The sequence below is a fragment of the Scyliorhinus torazame genome, chromosome 11, assembly GCF_047496885.1.
Source record: "Scyliorhinus torazame isolate Kashiwa2021f chromosome 11, sScyTor2.1, whole genome shotgun sequence".
NCBI classification, from domain to species: domain Eukaryota; kingdom Metazoa; phylum Chordata; class Chondrichthyes; order Carcharhiniformes; family Scyliorhinidae; genus Scyliorhinus; species Scyliorhinus torazame.
In genome coordinates, this window is record NC_092717.1 from 225,446,359 (window position 1) to 225,467,288 (window position 20,930).

At 44.7% G+C, this 20,930-nt stretch overlaps 1 protein-coding gene across 5 annotated transcripts in view; it reads right to left on the reverse strand.

The window, feature by feature from the left end:
* Nucleotides 1–20,930, reverse strand: part of LOC140385819 (piezo-type mechanosensitive ion channel component 2-like) — a 1,561,269-nt gene that overhangs the window by 118,003 nt on the left and 1,422,336 nt on the right. For all 5 annotated transcript variants that reach the window (XM_072468377.1, XM_072468380.1, XM_072468378.1 and 2 more), the window contains 3 exons: nt 15,811–15,958; nt 4,444–4,658; nt 3,896–4,054 (listed from right to left, as the gene is read on the reverse strand). In XM_072468377.1, coding sequence (XP_072324478.1) covers nt 3,896–4,054; nt 4,444–4,658; nt 15,811–15,958 — 522 coding nt within the window. The remainder of the gene's footprint in view (nt 1–3,895; nt 4,055–4,443; nt 4,659–15,810; nt 15,959–20,930) is intronic.

The following is a 20,930-nucleotide window of genomic DNA, read 5'->3' on the forward strand; positions in this document are numbered from 1 at the left end:
TAGTATGTGGAATTTACTTTCTCAGAAAGCAGTGGAACTTAGGTCATTGAATCTATTCAAGGCAGAGTTAGACAGATTTCCGATAGACAATGGAGTCAAGGGTTATGGGGGGGGCCGACAGCATTGTAGAGTTGGGACCACCACCATATCAGCCATGATCCTTTTGAAACAGGCTTGAAGGGCTGAATGGCCTACACCTATTAGTAAGTCCTTTATTCCGGTGACTTTCTAAATGTTTAATAATGGATTCCAGCATTTTCCCAATGACAGATAGTACATATCTAGCCTATAGTTTCCTGCTTTCTGTTTCCCTCCTTTCTTAATAACGGTGTTACATTTGCAGTTTCCAATATATTGGGACCTTTCCAGAATCTAGGGAACTTTGGAAGATTACATCAATGCATCCACTGCAGCCAATATTTTTAAGACTGCAGGTTGCAGGTCATCAGGTCCAAGGAACTTGTCCAGCTAAGAAACTCTGTGGTACTGGTCATGGGTTCGGAGGGTCCTTGCATGCCCGATCGTAGAGCCGCATCTTTGTCCGCACACATGGCAAGTGTTTCCGAGAGGTGGGATTGGTCCTTGAACCCTAGATTCCTTTCTCAGGCTGCTTTTCCAGGCCTTCTCTTGCAACGGGTGTCATCGAAGAATTATATCCCTACAATTGGGAGGTTCCTCCAAGTAGGTCTCGGAGTAAGGGCCTCCCAGGCATTGACAGCTACGTTGCATTTCTTGTGGGCAGACTTCAGGGTGTCTGTGAAGCCCTTCCTTTGTCCTCCTCTTGTTTGGGAGCCTTCCTTGAGGTTGGCGAAGAATATTTGCTTTTGCAGTCGGGACTCTGACTCCTTAAGCACATGGCTGGCCCGCCAGAGTTCATTTCAGATGCTCATGGCTTCGATGGTGGAGCTTTTGGCACCTTCAAGGAGGCTGATGATAGCACAACTGTCCTCCCAGCGGAGAATTTGTCTCAGACAGCATTGATGGTACCTCTCCAGGACCTTGAGGTTGATAGTTTTATAGGGCTATAGTAACAACAGCTTTTTAAAGAAAGTTATGAATGATTGTTTTTAAGCATTTACACACGTCATTGTTACTATAGGGTCAGTGGCTTTGTACACAGTATATTCTGTACAGAATGAAAGTGCATGCAAGTGCTACGAGTTGACATGGAGGGTGAGAGAGGCCATTGCATTGGTTGGGAGGTAGTGGTGGGACTGGAGGCTGTGTGGGCCATTGGGTTGGAGAGCATGGATTGGCAAGAAGGGTATGAGGGGCCATGGGCATAGGTGGGCATGGAGAACAGGAAGGGAAATTGCGGAAGGGTGATAGGGCATGGCTTTGCATGGATGGGATATGGTGAATGGGAGGATGTGGTGAGGGGTGGAAGGCCTAATATTGTACAAAACAACACTGATGAAGTCCCAGAAAACTGAGGAGTGTCTTTTAACTGACCCGCTTCAGCAGCCCCTCTGATCTGCGTGGAGGTTGGCTGGCTCAACCCTATTCTACATCCACCCTCCCCAGATGAAAATGGTGCCACTCACGGTACACTTTCCCAAGGCATGTGCAGCAAGCTGGGAAATTTCCTGATTTAAGGGCCCATTTCTAAGATGAAAATCTGGCCTCAGGTCTAATTGAAGAACAGGAGTGAACTGTTGACAACTGCTCTGTATACTAGGACTTTTGTTGATGTGAGGAGGTTTCTGGTGTCTGGCTGAGTCTGCCAGTTCTCCCAGTGTGCGCGTGGGTTTCCTCCAGGTGCTCCGGTTTCCTCCCACAGTCCAAAGATGTGCAGGTTAGGTGGATTGGCCATGCTAAATTGCCCTTAGTGTCCAAAAAGGTTAAGTGGGGTTGCTGGTTACAGGGATAGGGTGGAGGTGTGGGCTTGGGTGGGGTGCTCTTTCCAGGGGCCGGTGAGGACTCGATGGGCTGAATGGCCTCCTTCAGCACTGTAAATTGTATGATTCTATGTCATACTTGCTGCTGTAGTTTATAGAAGGCTGAGTTGGCACAGATGATGTAATGTTGGATCGCCTTGTCAATGGTAATGTTTTGATATAGGTGGCTGCCAAGGAATTGATAGTACTCAATGTGTAAACTATAACTAGTGGAGTTCTGCATTGGGGCCTCAACTATATATCATTTATATTAATGACTTAGATGAAAGGACAGATTGTATTGCAGTCAAATGTGCTGATGATACAAAGATAGGTATGAAAATAAGTTGTGAGGAGGATACAAAGAGTCTGAAAAGGAATATAAATTGGTTAAGTGAGTAAAGAAAAGTTTGGCAGATGGAGTATAATGTAGGGAACAAGTGAGGTTGTTCACTCTGACAAGAAGAATATAAAAGCATAATATTATTTAAATGAAGAGACACTGCAGAATCCTGTGGTACAGAGGAATCTGGGTGCCCTTGTACATGAATCACAAAAAAATCAATGGAGATACAGCCAGTAATTAAGAAGGCAAATGGAATATTGGCTTTCATTGCAGGGAGATAGAATATAGAAGTAGGGAAATCTTGGACAAATGTACAGGGCATTGCATTGGTCAGACCACAACTGGAGTAGTGCGTACAGTTTTGGTCTCCTTACTTAAGGAGGGATATACTAATGGAAGCAATTCAGACAAGGTTCACTAGGCTGAAGGGATTGACTGATGAGGAAAGGTTGAGTCGGTGGACCTGTTATGCATTTGAGTTTAGGAAATGAAAGGTGATTTTATTGATACATAGATCATAGATCATAGTATTTACAGTGTAGGAGGAGGCCATACGGTCCATCGAGTCTGCACCGGCTCTTGGAAAGAGCACCCCACTTAAGCCCACACCTCCATCCTATCCCCGTAACCCAGTAACCCCATCTAACGCAAGGGCAATTTAGCACGGCCAATCCACCTAACCCTGCACATCTTTGGACTGTGGGAGGAAACCAGAGCAGCCGGAGGAAAGCCACGCAGACACGGGGAGAACGTGCAGACTCCGCGTAGACAGTGACCCATGCCGGGAATCGAACCTGTGACCCTGGAGCTGTGAAGCAACTGTGCTAACCACTATGCTGCCATGCTGCCCACTACATATAAGATTGCGAGGGGGATTTACAGGATAGATGCTAAGAGGGTGGTATCTAGAACTTCAGGACACAGTTCAAAAAAAGGGGATCTCCCATTTATGATGGAGATGAGAAGGAATTTCTCTCTCCAAGGGTTATTAGTCTTCGGAGTTCTCTTCCACAGAGAGCAGTGGAAGCTGGGTCATTGAATATATTGATGGCTGACGGATTTTTGATTGACAAGGGAATCGATGGTTATAGGAGGCATGCAAGAAAATGGAGTTAAGGCCGCAATCAGGTCAGCCACGATCTTACTGAATGGCTAATCAGGCTCAATGGACCAAATGACTCACTCCTACTCTGAGTGCATCTGATCTTATGAAACATGATACTACACATTTGAGCAGCCTTCTACCGCTTACATTTTTGGGTGACACATGAATAATGGCTACTTGAGTGATATACCAGAGATTGGTCTGTGGTTGTGGAACAATGGACCACATTGAATTACATGGTATAATAATTAATTTTATAAATAATACAATAGCTCCGGTCAATACATTATGAAGATGAGACATTGAAAGGGTTTATAATTAGTAATGTTTACAAAAAACACTATGTATCGCATTAATATTATTACACCTCCATGTATTTAAATAGATTACTGTTTTTTTTCATTATAAATCTACATATTGTTGACTATATTGACAGCTGTATGATCTCATGCAATTTTTATTCCATCTATGGGATACTTGGGAGGTAACTGTAAATTTTGCCAAACATTTAGTAAAATTGAGAAAGTGTATGAATTGAGTTACCATATTTAGGAAGAAAGTTCTTACCCTTGGAAGAGAAACAGGTTGATATAGTTGTAGCTTTTTGTCAGAAAGTTACCAAGCACACGTGTCGGGTAACCACAACGTATCTGATATGCTGACAATCCAAAGTAAACACATTTAACAAAGTACCAAATCTGTGCAACTTTGTTCTGGCTAAACCTCCTGTAAGAAAATAACAAAGAAAGCTACTTTTAGAAATAAATTTACAAATGCACCAAATATATTTCAAGGTTTAAAAAAAAAAACATTTTATTAAGGCATTTGTGATATTTTAACAACAATTTTGAATGCAAACATAACACAGTAAATAACCCCCCCCCCCTCTCCCACAACCAACAACCATACCGAGCCAACATGGCTTACGCACAGTTCCCCAGAAGATTTAAGACTATAAATGATTGGTGATGATGGAGGAATACATGAAACGTTTGTCAGCTATTAGCAAAAGTAATTACTAGCCTACCGTGAAATAACTGAGTAACCTGCCGATAAAACCCAAGCTTTTCCCCCCCTTAACATTTCCTTCTAGCTACAATAAAATAAGACCTTACCGTTCGGTCACTTTTGGCAAGATAAAGAACATCCAAAAGTGAATTCCAAAAACGAGGATGACTTGAAAGACAACTTTCCCTAAGACTGTCTTTCTGAGATAGAGTGCTCGATCCACCACCATTGTTCCAAATTGAATTATTAACATCACCAAAAATGCCTCTGGCACTTGATCTTCTGACAAGGAAGATGTGATATCAGCAGCTGCAGAATGTTTCTGTGGAAGACAAAGCAGGCATTACTGAGCTTTTGTCTTCACATGCACCTGGATCTCTGGGCTGCAAAGAAACTCAACATCAACTATAAGAGATTTTCAATCACACTATTGAGGAATATAGCTACAAAGAGTTTTCCTTTGCTTGCCATGGACTTCATACTCTGCATTGGAATACATCATCACTTGCTAGACCCAAAGTACACGCCACATATTAAGTGCTCCTAAGCTATATTGAAGAATTGCGGGATTTAGCAGTTGAGAGTGCAAAGTTCATTAATTGTTAAAGTTTCAAATACTTGCACACCTACGACCACCATACCCCTTTGACTGAAGGATTATCTGGCACTTAGCTAAATGGGAGGAATCCTAGCCGCTGGTTAATCAGACACGATAACCTGGACTACTGGAGCTTGGCACAGGTACTTGATTAGAAAAAAATATGCAAGAGATGATTGGCTCAATTTGAATTTCCCATCTTTGATTGGTTACCTTGGAGCCAATTTGACCTCAAGGTGACATTGCCGACAGTCACTAGATGGGCATTAGACTCTGACAACTGTTGATTTGAGTCCTTGCTAAATGAAAAGCAAGAACCAGAAACCCCTCCTGAGTAATATGGTGAGCCGTAGAAGTAAAGAAAAAAACGAGAGCCTTGCAGTTATATAGTGCTTTTCACAGAATGCCTAATCGGGCCTGAGGAAGGAGCAGCGCTCCGAAGGCTAGTGACATCGAAACAAACCTGTTGGACTTTAACCTGGTGTTGTAAGACTTCATACTGTGCTCACCCCAGTCCAACGCCGGCATCTCCACATCAGGGCTATTTTGGTTCACTGAGTTGCAATACCTTAAGGAGCCATTGTATTAGGTGGTCATAAGTTGTTATTTGACTGCAATGGTGGCGCTGTCAAGCTGTTTCTGCTTTTTCTGGGCTAATTGAAGCTCCACTCACAAAATAGTGATTTCGGCATGAACGTGGAACTGCAGAGCTTCAAACAGTAAGTTAAAGGTTTGAAAGATGTTTGCGTTCGTTGTTAGGAGCTGTTAAGAATTGTTACTGAATGGACTCTTCTACTCTCGCTCAGTGTCTCGTATTTTAACTTCTCCCTTTTGAAGGGATGGCAAGAAGCAGCAATGGATTATTTTCTGTCTGGGGAGCTCTGCTTAAAGCTGGACCCTCTGGAGGCTGCTATTTAATCTGTTCCTGCACAAACTTTTCTGCAGGTAGACTTATACCAGTTCAGCTCTCCCAAATTTGAACAATGTTACCAGAATCTAGAGTGAGGTGTGATGTTCCAGAATGAAGGTACGGTGTGTAGGTTTCCTACAGAGCTGCAGAATCACATACTTAGGCTGAATGAGTAGTTGATAGTTCTTTCACTTCCACACCAGTTATGTTGCTTCACATTGAAGGATTGAAGCTTGTATACTTCTCAGTCAAATGTTCAAAAACTGTGCTATCAACATATTACATTTTGCTATTCAATGTAAATGCACGAATCGTACAGCAAGGATTAGTAAATAATAATGTTGCCTCTTTATTAGAACATAAGATTATATACACATAATGGGAGACTATATATATGACTGACTTCTACAAGCTGCTGCTGTAAACTGAGTTCAGAGTCATGGGACGACTACGGCACATTCTGTACCAAGGTGGTAGTGATTGACAGAAGTTTAAAGATATTCCTCCTTAAAGGTACATATATATCATATCGCAGTAGTATTCTAGCTGCGGTCTTCAAAGCTGGCAAACCTGGGGATGTTTAGCGAAGCGCCGGAGGACTGGGAGTTACCGAAGACACTGACCCAAGCGTCAATCACACTAATCCCGAAGAAGGGGAAGGACCTGTTTGAGAATGGGGTACAGACCCATATCACTGTTAAAGATGGATGTGAAAGTGTTGGCTAAGTTAGTGGCAAGGAGGATGGAAGGATGCATTCCGGGGGTGATCGCAGAGGGCCAAACGGGTTTCATAAAGTGCAGGCAGCTTTCCATTAACAATAGGCAATTATTAAATGTGATCATTACCCGTCAAAGGGATGGGTACCAGAGATAGTGGCCTCTATGGACACGGAGAAGGCTATCGACCAGGTGGAGTGGCGAGATCTCTTTGAGATTTTGGGAAGGATTGGGTTTGGGCCGAAGATTGTAGCGTGGGTACGTCTGTTGTACATGACCCTGATGGCAAGTGTACAGACAAACGAGAGGAATTCACAGAACTTTGGGTTTCACAGGACAACGAGGCAAGGGGTGTTCGCTTTTGCCGCTGCTGTTTGCGCTGGCGTGAGAGCACTTGCCGTTGGCTCTTAGGGGTCAGTAGAGTGGCAGGGGATTGTGACGGGGGTAGGGAACGCCGGGTATCACTGTACGCAGATGACCTACTGCTGTTTGTGTCAGACCCATTGGAGAGTATGGGGAGAATTCTGAACATAGAGAGGTTCGGGGCCTTCTCGGGCTATAAGCTGCATGTCGGAAAGAGTAAGGTGAATGTGGTGGGTCGGGGAGCCAATCTTGGGGTGTTGCCATTTAATAATAATAATCTTTATTATTGTCACAAGTAGGCTTACATTAACACTGCAATCGAGTTACTGGTGCAGAATCAGTTGAGGAAACACTTTAGGATGGAGGGGATGTTGGTGTTGACCCCGCTTTGTGGGAACAATGGGTTTAAGCTGGGGGAGACGGATAGCATGTACAGGAGGTGGAGAGAGGTGGGGCTGGTGAGGGCGAGGGATTTATATCCGGAGCTGCCGAAGGGAAGTGAGTTCAGGTATATGCAAGTGAGGGACTTTGCGCAGAAGGAATGGAGAGGGTTTCCCAAGCTGCCGGAGTATACATTGTTGGAGCTGTTGCTGCTCCCGGATGCAAAAGGGGAGGGAGGATTGGGGGAAAATTTGCATAAACTGTGAACTGTGAGGGGTGGAGAATGTTTTTGATTTATTTATGTTTTTGTAGTTTTGAATAGGTTTGGAATAAAATACTTTTTTTTAAAAAATGTGGGAGAAGGTCGCACATTAAGATAGCTCCCGCCAAAGTCCTTGTTTTCTGATCCTTTTTGCCTGGTTCCCGGGGGAAATTGATAGACAAACCAGACCCATCTAATTGTATTTGACAAAAGGATGTCGAAAGTCGCAAAAATGACTTGGTGGTAGCCCTTCGACAGAGCCAGAGAGAATGTGAAGCTTATTGGGAGGAAAGATGGCAGTGGTGGCCTCGGTAAGTTTGGCTGCTCCTATGACAGTGGAATTGCTGACTGTGGTAATGGCACTCTAATACAAAAAACAATTTGGAAAACACTTTAAAAGGTAAGGAAGGGAAATGATGGAGACCCTCAAAAGGTCTATTGCTGGGGTGCTGGGCCCGATAAGAGAGAAGTTAGGAAGGAATTTGGAGGCCATGAAAGAGCATGGAGAGTTCCTGAAGGGGGTGGAAGGAATTTTGTTGCGATTGTGACCAGATTCCCTTGCTAGAAACCTAGATGTTGATGGTGGAAGAGACGAATAAGGTCCTGAGGATGAAGGTTGAGGACCTGGAGAACAGGTCAAGGAGACAGAATCTCAGGATCGTGAGGTTCTCGGAGCGGTTGGAGGATCCAAGGCAAACGGAGTACCTTTCCCAGATGTTTGCAAAGTTGTGGGGAGCGGGTGAACAGATGTCTCTCCTAAGCTGGATAGGACCCACCGAACACTCCGGCAGAGGCCTCGGGTGATTGAGCTACCACAGCTTCCAGAAGAAGGAACAGGTCCTGAAATGGGCCAAAGAGAATCGGGACATGAGGTGTGAAGGAAGCAGCATCTGAATTTATCAAGATGTCAGGGCAGAGCTAGCAAAGAGGCATGCGGCTTTTAATAAGACAAAGTCAGTGCTATATAAAAGTGGATTGCGTTTTGGAGTGCTGTACCCGAAAAATCACTTTTTCGAGACTTGAAAAATGAAAATCGCTTATTGTCACAAGTAGGCTTCAAATGAAGTTACTGTGAAAAGCCCCTAGTCGTCACATTCCGGCGCCTGTTCGGGGAGGCTGTTACGGGAATTGAACTGTGCTGCTGGCCTGCCTAGGTCTGCTTTCAAAGCCAGCGATTTAGCCCTGTGACTTCGGAGGAGGTGGAGGCTTTCGTCAAGGAACAAGGACTTGGACTTAATTGAAAGAGTTTGAATGGGACCTCAATGGGTGTTGATGATCCGGGATTGTTTGTGGATGTTTCAGTATTAGGTTTATATTTTGGGTTATTTGGGGTTAATTGTTCTGTATTACAGTTTATATGTTCTTGGGGAAGTGACAAGGGGACCAAAGTAGTTGGGGATCATATTTAAGGCAGCAATATGGATAATATATGGCCCAAGATGGGATGTTGAGAATTGTAAAGGTTTTGGTTATTCTTTTGCAGCGGGGCAGGTGGGGGTGCTTCTCTTTTGTCTTTTGGGTGTAGGCCCTGGTGGGGGGCTACCTCACGAGCAATAGGTTTTAGAAAGTGCATGGAAGTGACATGGGGGGAGGGGTGGCAGCCTCTTGGACCTGTTTCGGTGTGCCTAGCATGTTTGTTTGGTGGGAGGAAGGGGATGGAGAGGAGGGAGAATTGTTCGTTGGGAGGCAGCGTTCAGGTTCTTGAGTTGGGTGGAGGGGTAGAATGCTGACAATGACCAGGGTTTTTCTTTGTCTCACCTTATGGGCGGTGCTGGTGGCCATCTTGGGTGGGCCTTGGCTTTAGGGACTTGGGAGTAAGGACGGGACAATTCCTCACGGTGGAAATGGCTGGCCTGAGTGGGGGGGGGGGGGGGGGAAGAGAGAAGACCCCCGATCAGACTAATCACTTGAAATGTTAGAGGTCTTGGATGGCCTGGTGAAACAATCAAGAGTTTTCTATAATCTGAAGTAATTAAAGGTGCTTTTGCAGGAGATCCAGATGCGGATAAGGGATCAGACTAGGCTCTGAAAGGCCTGGGTAAGCCACTCGGGCTTTGAGCGGGACCTGGGGATTGCAATTTGAAGGAACAAAAATGTAAATTTTCTGTCGGTAATGGTTGTGGTTGATCATGGAGATAGATATGTGATAGTCACTGGGACACTGGAAGTTAAGTTGGTAGTGCTGGTGAATGTATAGAACTAGAATTGGAATGATGTAACATTTATGAGGAGATTGTTGGCTGCAATACCGTATTTAGACAGGCATCAGTTGATTATGGGGTGATTTGAATTATGTTTTGAACCTGAAACTTGATTGGTTGAAGCCAAAGTCATTGGCCGCTTCAGAGGTGGCAAAGGCGTTGTTGGTGTTTATGGAGATGGGGAAGCAACTCCATGTGGTTTATGCATTCTAGGGGTAAGGAATTTTTGTTTTTTTTCTCCAGTGCATAAAGTATATTCTAGGATAGAAATTTTTTCTGATGGGAAGGTCTCTTCTTCCTGGGATGAGGAAAGCTGAGTACTCAACGATAGCCATCTATTATTTTTCCAATGAAAGGGCAATTTAGCACGGCCAATCCACCTAGCCTGTTCATCTTTTGGGTTGTGGGGTTGAGACCCACGCAAACAAGGGGAGAATGTGCAAACTCCACACGGACAGTGACCCGGGGCCGGGATCGAACCAGGGTCCTCAGTGTCATGAGGCAGCAGTGCTAACCACTGCACCACCTTGACGCCCAGGTCATCTCAGACCATGTTCCACATTTGGTGGATTTGATAATAGAGGTAATAATTCAGCTCAGCACCTAGCATGGAGGCTGGACATGGGGTTATTTTTTATTTATTTATTTTACTCATTTACGGGATGTGGGCGTCGCTGGTTAGGCCAGCGTTTATTGCCCATCCTTAGTTGCCCTTTAGAGGTGGTAGTGAGTTGCCTTCTTGAAATGCCACAGTCCTTCGGGTGTAGGTACACCCACTGTGCTGTTAGGGAGGGAGTTCCAGGATTTTCATCCAGCGACAGCAAAGGAACAGCGATATATTTCCAAGTCAGGGCGGTAAGTGACTTGGAGAGGAACCTCCAGGAGGTGGGGTTCCCATGTATCTGTTGCTCTTGTCACTCCTGTAGTGATCGTGGGTTTGGAAGGTGATCAATGGTAACCCCTAGGATTTTGATTATATTATATTAGCTGACATGGGGTTTTGTGGACGGATATGGAGGGCTATAGATGAGTACATGAGATTTAAATGGGAATGGATTAGTCTTGTCCTCCATTCTATGTGAGACCCTGAAAGCCGTGATTAGAGGGGAGATCATATCGTCCAAAGCGCACATAGATAGGCTGGCCAGGGAGGAACACCAAAAGTGGATGACATTTTGGAAGTAGATCGCAGGTATTTGAATAACCCAACCCCAGGGCTCCTGGCAAGCAGGAGAAAAACGCAGATGCAGTTTGACCTATCTACAGACAAGGCATTGCGTCAGTTGTGGCACTCGAGTGGGGGTTATTTATGAATATATGGAGAAGACCAGTTGCCTCTTGGCTTGCCAGTTGAGGTGGCCTCCTGGGAGATTATCCAGGTTTGAGACTCAGGTGATAGGCTGGTGTCCACTCCGGTCAAAGTTAATGGAGTGTTTGAAACTTTTTACAAGAATCTTTATTGTTGGGAACCGCTGGGGGCTGCAGGGAACATCAGATATGTTGGGGTTTTTGGATGTTTGAGTCTTCAGGGCTTAGAGTTTCCTGAAGTGGGGGAGTAAGAAGGTAAGGAGCTGTTGGGCCCAGAGGATATCCTGGCAGTGATAGAGCGGATGCAAACAGGTAAGGCCTTGGTGCCAGATGGGTTCCTGGTAGAGTTTTATAAGATGTTTGCTGGACAGCTGATGCAGTTATTGTTAGGGATGTTTCTTGCCTGTGACGCTGATGCAGGCATCAATTTAACTTGAACTGAAAAAGGACGAGAACCCGGTGAAATGCAGGTTACACTGCCCTATTTCATTACTTAACATGGGCGCAAGATATTGGCCAAGGTGCTAGGGCTGAGGTTGCAGCCATGTCTTCCTCAGGTGATTGGGGAAGATCAGACAGGATTTGTCAAAGACAGGCAATTGTCATCCAATATATGCCAAATGTGGTTCTTTCCCCATCTGAGGGGCCCGATTCAGAGGTAATCTCCTCATTGGATGCCGATAAGGCATTTGACAGAGTAGAATGGGGGTATCTTTTTTGGTTCAGGAGAAGTTTGGGTTGGGGCCCAAGTTTGTATCTTGGATACGCCTGTTGTACAAAGCTCCCTCGGCTAATGTCTGCACCAATACCACGAGTTTGGGGTACTTAAATAAAATACGGGAACGAGACAGAATGCCCTATGTCAGTGCGCAATGTTCCTCCCTTGTTTGCATTGGTGATAGAGCCTTTGGCCATCGCATTGAGGGCTTTGGGTAAGTGGAGAGGGATAATGAGGGGAGGGGTGGAGCATTGGGTTCCCTGTATCCTGATAGGTCCAGTCCCCATCAGGGGTGATATAATGGAACTACTGAGATGCTTTGGCTCCTTTTTAGGAGCTAAACTTGGAAAAAAATGTGTTTTCTGGTGAAACCCCAGGGAGGTTAAAGAGGCGGCAGAGAGATACAAGGAAGTTGGGTAAATGCTTGCATTCAAAGGGACCATTGTGGTTAAGTACATGAATAACAAAGTCATATGCAGGTATAGCACGCAATTAACAAAGCAAATGGAATGTTTGCTTTTGTTACAAAGGGATTGGAGTATGGGTGCAAGTAAGTGATTACATGTCATTGACAAGGCCATACATGGAGAACTGTGGGCAGTCTTGGTCTCCTTATCTAAGGAATGACTGACTGGCCCTACAGAGAATGTAACAAAGATTCACTAGAATGGTGCCTGGTTTGACAAAATGCAGGATTTTAGGTATATTGGATTATAAACGTTTGGAAATTCAACAGGTTAAATTCCTGGATTGGAGTGTGTTTGAAAGCTCATAGGAGCCAGAAGTGAAATTGACCAGAGTAATGTGTTTTCAGCCTGGGCAAATGCAATGTTGATTGACTAGGGGGAGCCCCTGGGTAGTTGGTGTTTTCAGCCTGGGGGGTTAATTTGCTTTCAGCTTGAGGATATGATGTCATTGCTGGGTGGAGCTCAGGTATTCAGATATTTTAAGAAAGCTTTTTCAGTTGCGTTCTAATCTGGCTACCCTTTTAGACTACAGGTAAAGTATTTTGCTCTCCCAGTAGGGTAATTAAAATAAAGGAGTAATGTTATTTGAAGCAGAGAAGGCTTGTATGAGGACAATGGGAAAACTGAAACAAACCAGTTGAAACAGCCTTTTGAAGACATTCAGCCAGAGTCTGCAGGGGTTCTAACAGCAGATAAAATCTGTTCTGGAATACCAGTATTACTCTGTGCCATTGCGATAGATTGAGAGCTGTATGTTTTTTTCCTTTCATGTTGTTTAATTGGGAATAGAGCTAGTAATTAAAGGTGTGGTATTGACTGTATTGAGCAATATTTTGAGGAGTAATTGTAAGCAATTGTTAGGTGTGATGTTAAAGAGTTTAATAGTGTATTAATAAAGTTTTTTTTGAAATACCAAATTTCTATCTCTTTGTCAACTGGAGTGAAGGTATCTTTCCGCACAGTCTTACAAAATAAAATGTTGGGGTTTCGGTCCAATATTGTAGCCACTGTTGGGGTCTGGTCTGGGATCATAATAAAACTGGGGGCTCGTCCAGGATTTTAAGGATTGTTTGTCTTGGGATTACTGAATTTGAAGACAGTGAGTGTGTGTGAAACAATTGCATTCTTTCAGGTTTTGAAGCTTAATTAGGAAGTGACTGGAGATGACTTTCAGTTGCAAAAACTTTCCGAGGTGTGGAAGAGATTACTCAGAATGGTTTACAAAGGGAGACTAAAGCAAAACATCTGGGTTTGGCAGAGAATCTGCAGTTAACCTGATCTAAAGGGACAAGGAAGGTGGAGATAATACAAGCCATAGCTCAACAGTTACATTTGCCAGAGACACAGCCCGAATCACTGGAATTAGTTAGAATTCAATTACAAATGAAACAATTTTAAATGCAAGGAAAAGGTAAACAGAAAGAAATAGAATTGAAGAAATTGGAAACTAAAGAAGAGGTTGGCAATGGCAGAAGAAAAGGAAAAAGTGAGGGCTTTTCAAAAAAAGGAAATGGAAAGGAGGAATATGGAAGTGGAAATGGAAACATTAGCAAAGGAAGAAAGGGATAAGGAGAGAGCATTTGAACTCTGGAAACTGGAACTGCGAGGAGAACATCAACTAAAGCCCCAAAGTTCAAATCGTCCTTCTTTGGCAGGGTCACTCAGCAACTTGAATCAACCCGTGGGAGTGACCTGTCTCAGCTGCCGCCAACCAAGTAAGTCTCAAGTCAACGCTCGCTATGAGATAGGTGCTCCTAGCTACCAGCCCATACCAGCTTTTGAATCCTGTAGACTCAGGACCTGAACGAAAGGCCATTTGTTCCGCTGACCTGGTGGGACAGTCCGAAGCGAAGTATAGGCCTTTTAGTGATAGGAATAGCCTAGAAAATAGAGTTTATGCATGAGTAGTGATTTACGGTGTATAATAAATGTGTTTTGATTTGAATCTTACTAATTGGAGTGTTGAGTTATTGATCATTACTTGAACTTGAACCTCGTGGCCGTATCATAAAGATACCTGGCGACTCAAGAGCAAAGGTTAAACAAACAGAGCAAATTACGAATTAAGAGCCAACCAAAAGTTAGCAACAGATGCCTACAGACAAAAATTCAGAAATCTAAGGTAAGAACCAGGTCAGACTTATACAGAATTTGAAAGAATTAAATAAAATACTTTTGACAGGTGGATAAGAACATTAAAAATAGACCAAACGTATGATGCTCTTAGGGAAATGATTATTCTGCAACAATTTAAAGATTCACTATTCACTCAGAATAGTGAGAACTCGTGTGGAAGAGCAAAGACTTAAAGCTGCTCGACTGGCAGCAGAAATGGCAGATAATTTTGAATTGAGTTCATAAAGCAAAGACTGGTTTTCAACATTAATTTCAATCTGTGAAGAATAGAAAATCGGGAAATGAGAAAATCATAGGTGGTCAATGCAAAGGAAGTTTAGTTGGTGATATTAAGGAGAGTTTGCTACAGAGTAAAAAGAAAACCTATGATAGTCGAACAGAAATAAGAGAACTTAAGTGTTTTCATTGTAATAAAGTTGGACATGTGAAATCACAGTATTGGTGGCTAGACAGACTCGGTAAAACAGGGTAAGCCAGTGGGGTTTATTAAAGAAAAACCCAGTGCCCCAGTGGAAGAGGTGCAACAGAGTGTACAGCATGTTCAAAGGTTGGTGGATAAGCAGTTGCCAAAACTTTTAAAGGATTTTATTTGTGAGGGTAAGATTTACTCATGTGTACAAGGTGGAATAGGTAAGAAGATTAAGATCTTAAGGGATACAGGGTCTGGTCGGGGATCATAATACTAGAAGGAGTAAATTGTCCTAAGAGATGAGATTGTGTCGGCTAGGTCTATATTCCCTGTAGTTTAGAAGAGTGAGAGGCAATTGAATGGAAACACATAACAATTTAAAGAGGTTTGACAAGGTTAGATGCTGAGAAAGTGTTTCTGGCTGGGGAATCTGGAACATGGGGTTACAGTCTCAGAATAAGTGGTCAGCGATTTAGGACAGGCTAAAAGGGTTGTGAATCTTAGGAATTCTCTACCCCCATGGGCCATGGATGCTCGGTTGTGCGCTATAAAGCTTTTTGGATGCTATGGGAACTAACTGATATGGGGATAGTGCAGCAAGATAGAGGTGGAAGATGAGCCATGATCTTACTGAATGGCAATACTGACTTGAAGGGCCAAATGGCCTACACTTAGTCCTGTTTCATGTGTTCTTAAGATTTTTTAGGAAACAAATATAAGACTAACGCTTTGTTAAATGCTTCCCTGCCAAAGGTGTGTTGGGCTATTCACACAATAGTTTGAGATATTCACAATACTGTGAATAGATTTGAAACGATAATGGACTAAAATATTCTTGGGGCTTCTCCTGACCTTCTACTGTAACTTTGGCAAAGATCAATGGAAACCCTGGAGAATGAGAACGACCAAATTCCTGGTGAGAGATTGGGAAATCTATAGAAATTTTACCACAATTAATCCAGACAATGTCAGGCATTTAAAAAACTAAAACAAAAATTACCTACCCCGAATGCCCCAAAACCAAAGATAATGACAATGAAGTCTACAACATCAGCCAAGAACATCAACACGTAGACATCTGTTACTGCACTATACTCTGGATGGATAATGTTGTAGAAGAAATGTCTGATTGGGATATATATTTGAAGTGTTCTGAAAAAGAATAAAACACTGGATGCAATTAAAGTTAAAAATCATCGGATATTTTGACATTTTAATTTAAAATATAATACATGATCTAATGCTTATTTAGTCCACACAGTAGGAAAGAACAGGAAGAACAAAGTTGCATTTCTATGGCAAGTTTCATGACTATAGGTCATCCTAAAGTGCTTTACACTCAATGAAGTCCTTTGAAGCAAAGTTAATGTTGTAAGTAGGAATTGACAGCTGCATCAAGCTGATTTGGTTTCTCTATGAATTAAATCATGGTCATCATGATTAAAGACCAGGCTAAGTTTCTTACTCTTTTATCTATTATCAACGTGTTATTGTTTTCATCCTCTAATATATGCATATCATAATGGGTCATACCCATTAACACTGTAATTTGTGATTAAAATACATAATAATTAGAGTATGTTAAAAGCTTACTTCATTATTTCTAATAGTCATTTTAACTTTCCAATTAATTATCAAAACATTTGTTGAAAGAAGAAAGCCGTTCTGGAGTATGCCCTGTTCACTAGCAAAGTACTGGCTACGAGTCAAACCAGAACTTCTCCAGACACATTTCTTCAATCTCAACACAATTTCACTCTCTCATGCTGATGCGATCTTTCCAAAACCTACTTAATCCGAAGGGTTCCCTCCCTGCTGATGTCCCGGACGGAGGCATTCAAGTTTGACGACCCTGACCTATATAAGAAATCCAGGTACGAAGTACATAAAGCCATCAGGGGCTCCAAAAGAAAATACCGGATCAAACTAGAATCCCAGACCAATGACATAAACCCACGGCGTCTATGGCAGGGCTTACATGAGATCACAGGGTACAAAGCAAGACCAGGCTGAATCTCTGGGGCTGGGGCAAGCGTCCCCGATGAACTGACCAAATTCTATGCCTGCTTTGAACAGACAACCAAGATATCAGTGCCACCTGCCCGAACAACCCTGGACACACCCATACCCACCATCACAGCCTAAGAGATGCCTTATCGAAAGTGAAACCACGGAAAGCGACGGGCCCCGACGGAGTAACTGGGTGAGCACTCAGATCCTGCGCAGACCAGCTGGCGAGTGTATTCGCAGACATCTTCAACACCTCACTTCTCTGCTCCAAGATTCCCTCCTCCTTCAAGAAGACCACCATAATACCAGTACCAAAAAAGAGCAAGGTAGCGTGCCTCAACGCCTACCGACCGGTGGCCCTGATGTCTGTTATCATGAAATGTTTTGAGCGGCTAGTCATGAGACAGATCAACGCCAGCCTCCAGATGGTCTAAATCCATTGCAGTTAGCCTATCGCCGCAACTGGTCCACAGCAGATGCTATCTCCCTGGCCCGACAATCACTACTCGAACACCTCGACAACAAGGACACCTACATCAGACTGCTGTTCATAGACTACAGCTCCGCCTTCAACACCACCACCCCGACAGACTAATAACCACACTCTGCAATCTTGAACTTGACCCCTCCCAGTGCAGCTGGATCCTTGACTTCCTCACTAACAGACTGCAATCTGTCAGGATAGGTAACAGCACCTCCTGCACAATAGTCCTCAACACCAGGGCCCCGCAAGGATCTGTGCTCAGTCCTCTACTGTACTCCCTATACACACGACTGTGTGGCAAGATTTAACTCCAATTCGATCAATAAATTTGCAGATGATAGTTTACATAATTTTAAGCTGATTGGAGGAAGAGAACGGGGAGATGTCAGGAGTAGGTTCTTTACACAGAGTGATGGGTGCGTGCAATGCACTGCCAGCAGAGGTGGCGGAGTCAGAGTCATTTAAGGGACATTTAAGCGACTCTTGGACAGGCACATGGACAGCAGTAAATTGAAGGGGTGTTGGTTAGGTTGATCTTAGATTAGGATAAATGGTTGGCACATCATCGTGGACCGAAGGGCCTGTGCTGTACTGTTCTATGTTCTATGATATGACTGTGGTGGGTCATATCTCAAAAAACAATGAATCAGTCTACAGAAGGGAGATAGATCACTTGGTTGCATGGTGTACCAAAAACAACCTCTCTCTAAATATCGGAAAGACCAAGGAACTGATCATCGACTTCAGGAAGCGTAGCACGACACCCCGCCTCCCCCCCCCCCCCGGCCCGGTTCTTGGGGGTCACCATCACCAACAGTCTGTCCTGGTCCACCCACATTGATGCAACAGTCAAGAAAGCTCAACAACATCTCTACATCCTACTGAAGCTAAAGAAATTCGGCAGTCTGCATTGACTCTCACAAACTTCTACAGATGTGTCATAGAAGCATCCTATCCGGCTGCACATCCAGACATAGGAACAGCTTCATCCCCACAGCTACTAGACTCCTCAATGACTATCCCTCGGACTGATCTGTTCCCTGTAAGACATTATTCATGACGCCCTATGCTGCTCTTGCTTTGTTGTATTTGCTTTGTTTGGCCCTTGTTCCGCACTGTAACAAATCACGATTTGTCGATGTACTATTTGTCAATGTACTCTGTCGACTATTCTTTTTGTCTACTGCAAATGCACTGTATACGTTCCCTTGGCCACAGAAAAATACTTTTCACTGTACTTCGTTACATGTGACAATAAATGAATCAATCAATAAACTGAGTGCAGAATAATCATGAGACAATCTTGCAGAACATACACATCTAACATCATTTGTTGTTTCTATTCAATTATTATCTTAAAGTCTAGAATAGGAGTTTCATGACCCTCACGTCCAATGGTAACCAATTGTGACTAAAAGAATGATGGGATTTTTCAGTATCTGACAGGAAAGGGGTGGTGGAAGCTGATGCGAGAGGCAAAGGCCCTCCTGCTCCAACTCCCATTTGTGGTACAATCTCATGCAAGTCAGCCAATTAATGGCTGGCAAGATGGGGTGACTGACCACTCAGCAGCTGGAACTGGGCTATGAGGCGGTAGGCACATTGTCACCCAAATTGGAAATGCTGGCACTATGCTTGAATGCATTCAAGCCCTAATCTGAACGGTCTTTGGCTCAGGGATCCTTTTGTAACCATTCTGAGAAAACAAAAGCCTACCAAAATCCAGGAACCAGTGATTCCGGCACCCCGCCTCCCCATAGGATTCAGAAGCCTTCAACTACCCCTTCCCCTTGCTTTCAGAAGCTTTTGACCTCCCCCCCCTACCCCCCCCCCCCAGCATCCAGGAGCCTTTGACCACCCCCCCACCCCCACCAGGGATAGCAGATCCGAGAGATTGAGAGGGTGATGTCGGACCACAGCGATTGGGTGGTGGCATTGGAGGCGGAGTTGGGGCTCTTAAGAGCAAAGGTGGAAGAGTAGGAAAACAGTTCGAGAAGGCAGAAACTGCGGATAGTGGACCTGTCTGAAGGAGTGGAAGATGAGAGTGCCACGGGGTATGTGTCAAGGTTGCTGGCGGAGCTGATGGCAGAGGGGATGCTGGATAAGGCCCCTGAAGTGGACAGAGTGCACAGGTCTCTGAGGCAGAAGCCTAGAGCAAGGGAGCTGCCGCGGGCGGTGATTGTGATACTCCAGAAGTTGGTGGAGAAAGAGGTCTTGCGGTGGGCCATGGAGAAGCGCAACTGTGAATGGGGGGGGGGGAAACAAGGTCTGAAATATCAGGATATTGGAGCCAAGCTGGCGAAACAACAGCACTAAGCACTGTGCTACCATGCCGCCCTATAGGGTCTATTCCAGAATTTACTTTTTTGTGGTGAGCCGGGAGATTTTGGTTGGCGTGGAGGGGGCAGAGTACCCGGGGGATAGTCATTTCGGACCATGCGCCTCACTGGCTGGAGATTAGGCTTGGATCATGACGGGAGCAGAGGCTGGGGTGGAGGCTTGATTCGGGGTTATTGGCAGATGGAGGCTTTTGTGATAAGGTGCAGGCGACGATTAAAGATTGTGGAATTGAACCACAACAGGGAGGCGTCGGCGGGCACCTTTTCGGAAACCCTAATAGCCGTGGTCCGGAGGGAGATTATCTCGCTCAAGGGCAGCACGGTAGCATGGTGGTTAGCACAATTGCTTCACAGCTCCAGGGTCCCAGGTTCGTTCCCGGCTTGGGTCACTGTCTGTGCGGAGTCTGCACGTCCTCCCAGTGTGTGCGTGGGTTTCCTCCGGGTGCTCCGGTTCCCTCCCACAGTCCAAAGATGTGCAGGTTAGGTAGATTGGCCATGCTAAATTGCCCTTAGTGTTGGGTGGGGTTGCTGGGTTATGGGGATGGGGTGGAGGTGTTGACCTTGGGTAGGGTGCTCTTTCCAAGAGCCGGTGCAGACTCGATGGGCAGAATGGCCTCCTTCTGCACTTTAAATTCTATGATTCTATGAAAGCTCATGCCTTGGAGGAAAATGACCGACTCATGAAAGAGATAGTGGAGTTGGTAGAGAGTACTCAAGGGTGTCCAATTGAGGGATTGGTGAGGAGGAAAAAATTACAGTGGCAATTCAATAGGCTGACAACAAGGAGGGCGGTAGGACAGCTGCTACGGCAAGGGGGGTGCAGTACGAATACGAGGAGAAGGCGAGTCAACTGCTAGTGCACCAGCTACGGAGACAGGCCAAGTCCAGGGAAATATTGAGGATATGGACTGGGGCTGGGTCGGAGCTGGGAAAGATAAATGAGGCGTTTAGGGATTATTATAAGCAGCTGCACAGGGTGGACTCGGGGGGTGAAGAGGTGGACATTGGACAGTTTTTCATGAACTGAGTTTCCTCAGCTGGAGGAAGAGAAGAGGCAGGAGCTAGAGGAGCCCCTGGGGCTGAGGGGGATATTGGACCGTATAAAGTCGATGAAGTCGGGGAAGCCTCCGGGGCCTGATGGATATCCAGCGCAATTTTCTAAGGAGTTCGCGACGGACCTGGCACTACATCTCCTGGGGGCGTTTAATGAGTTGTTGGAGAAGGGGAAGCTGCCGGAGACGATTACGCAGGCAGCGATCACGTTAATCCCGAAAAAGGGGAAGGACCCAGT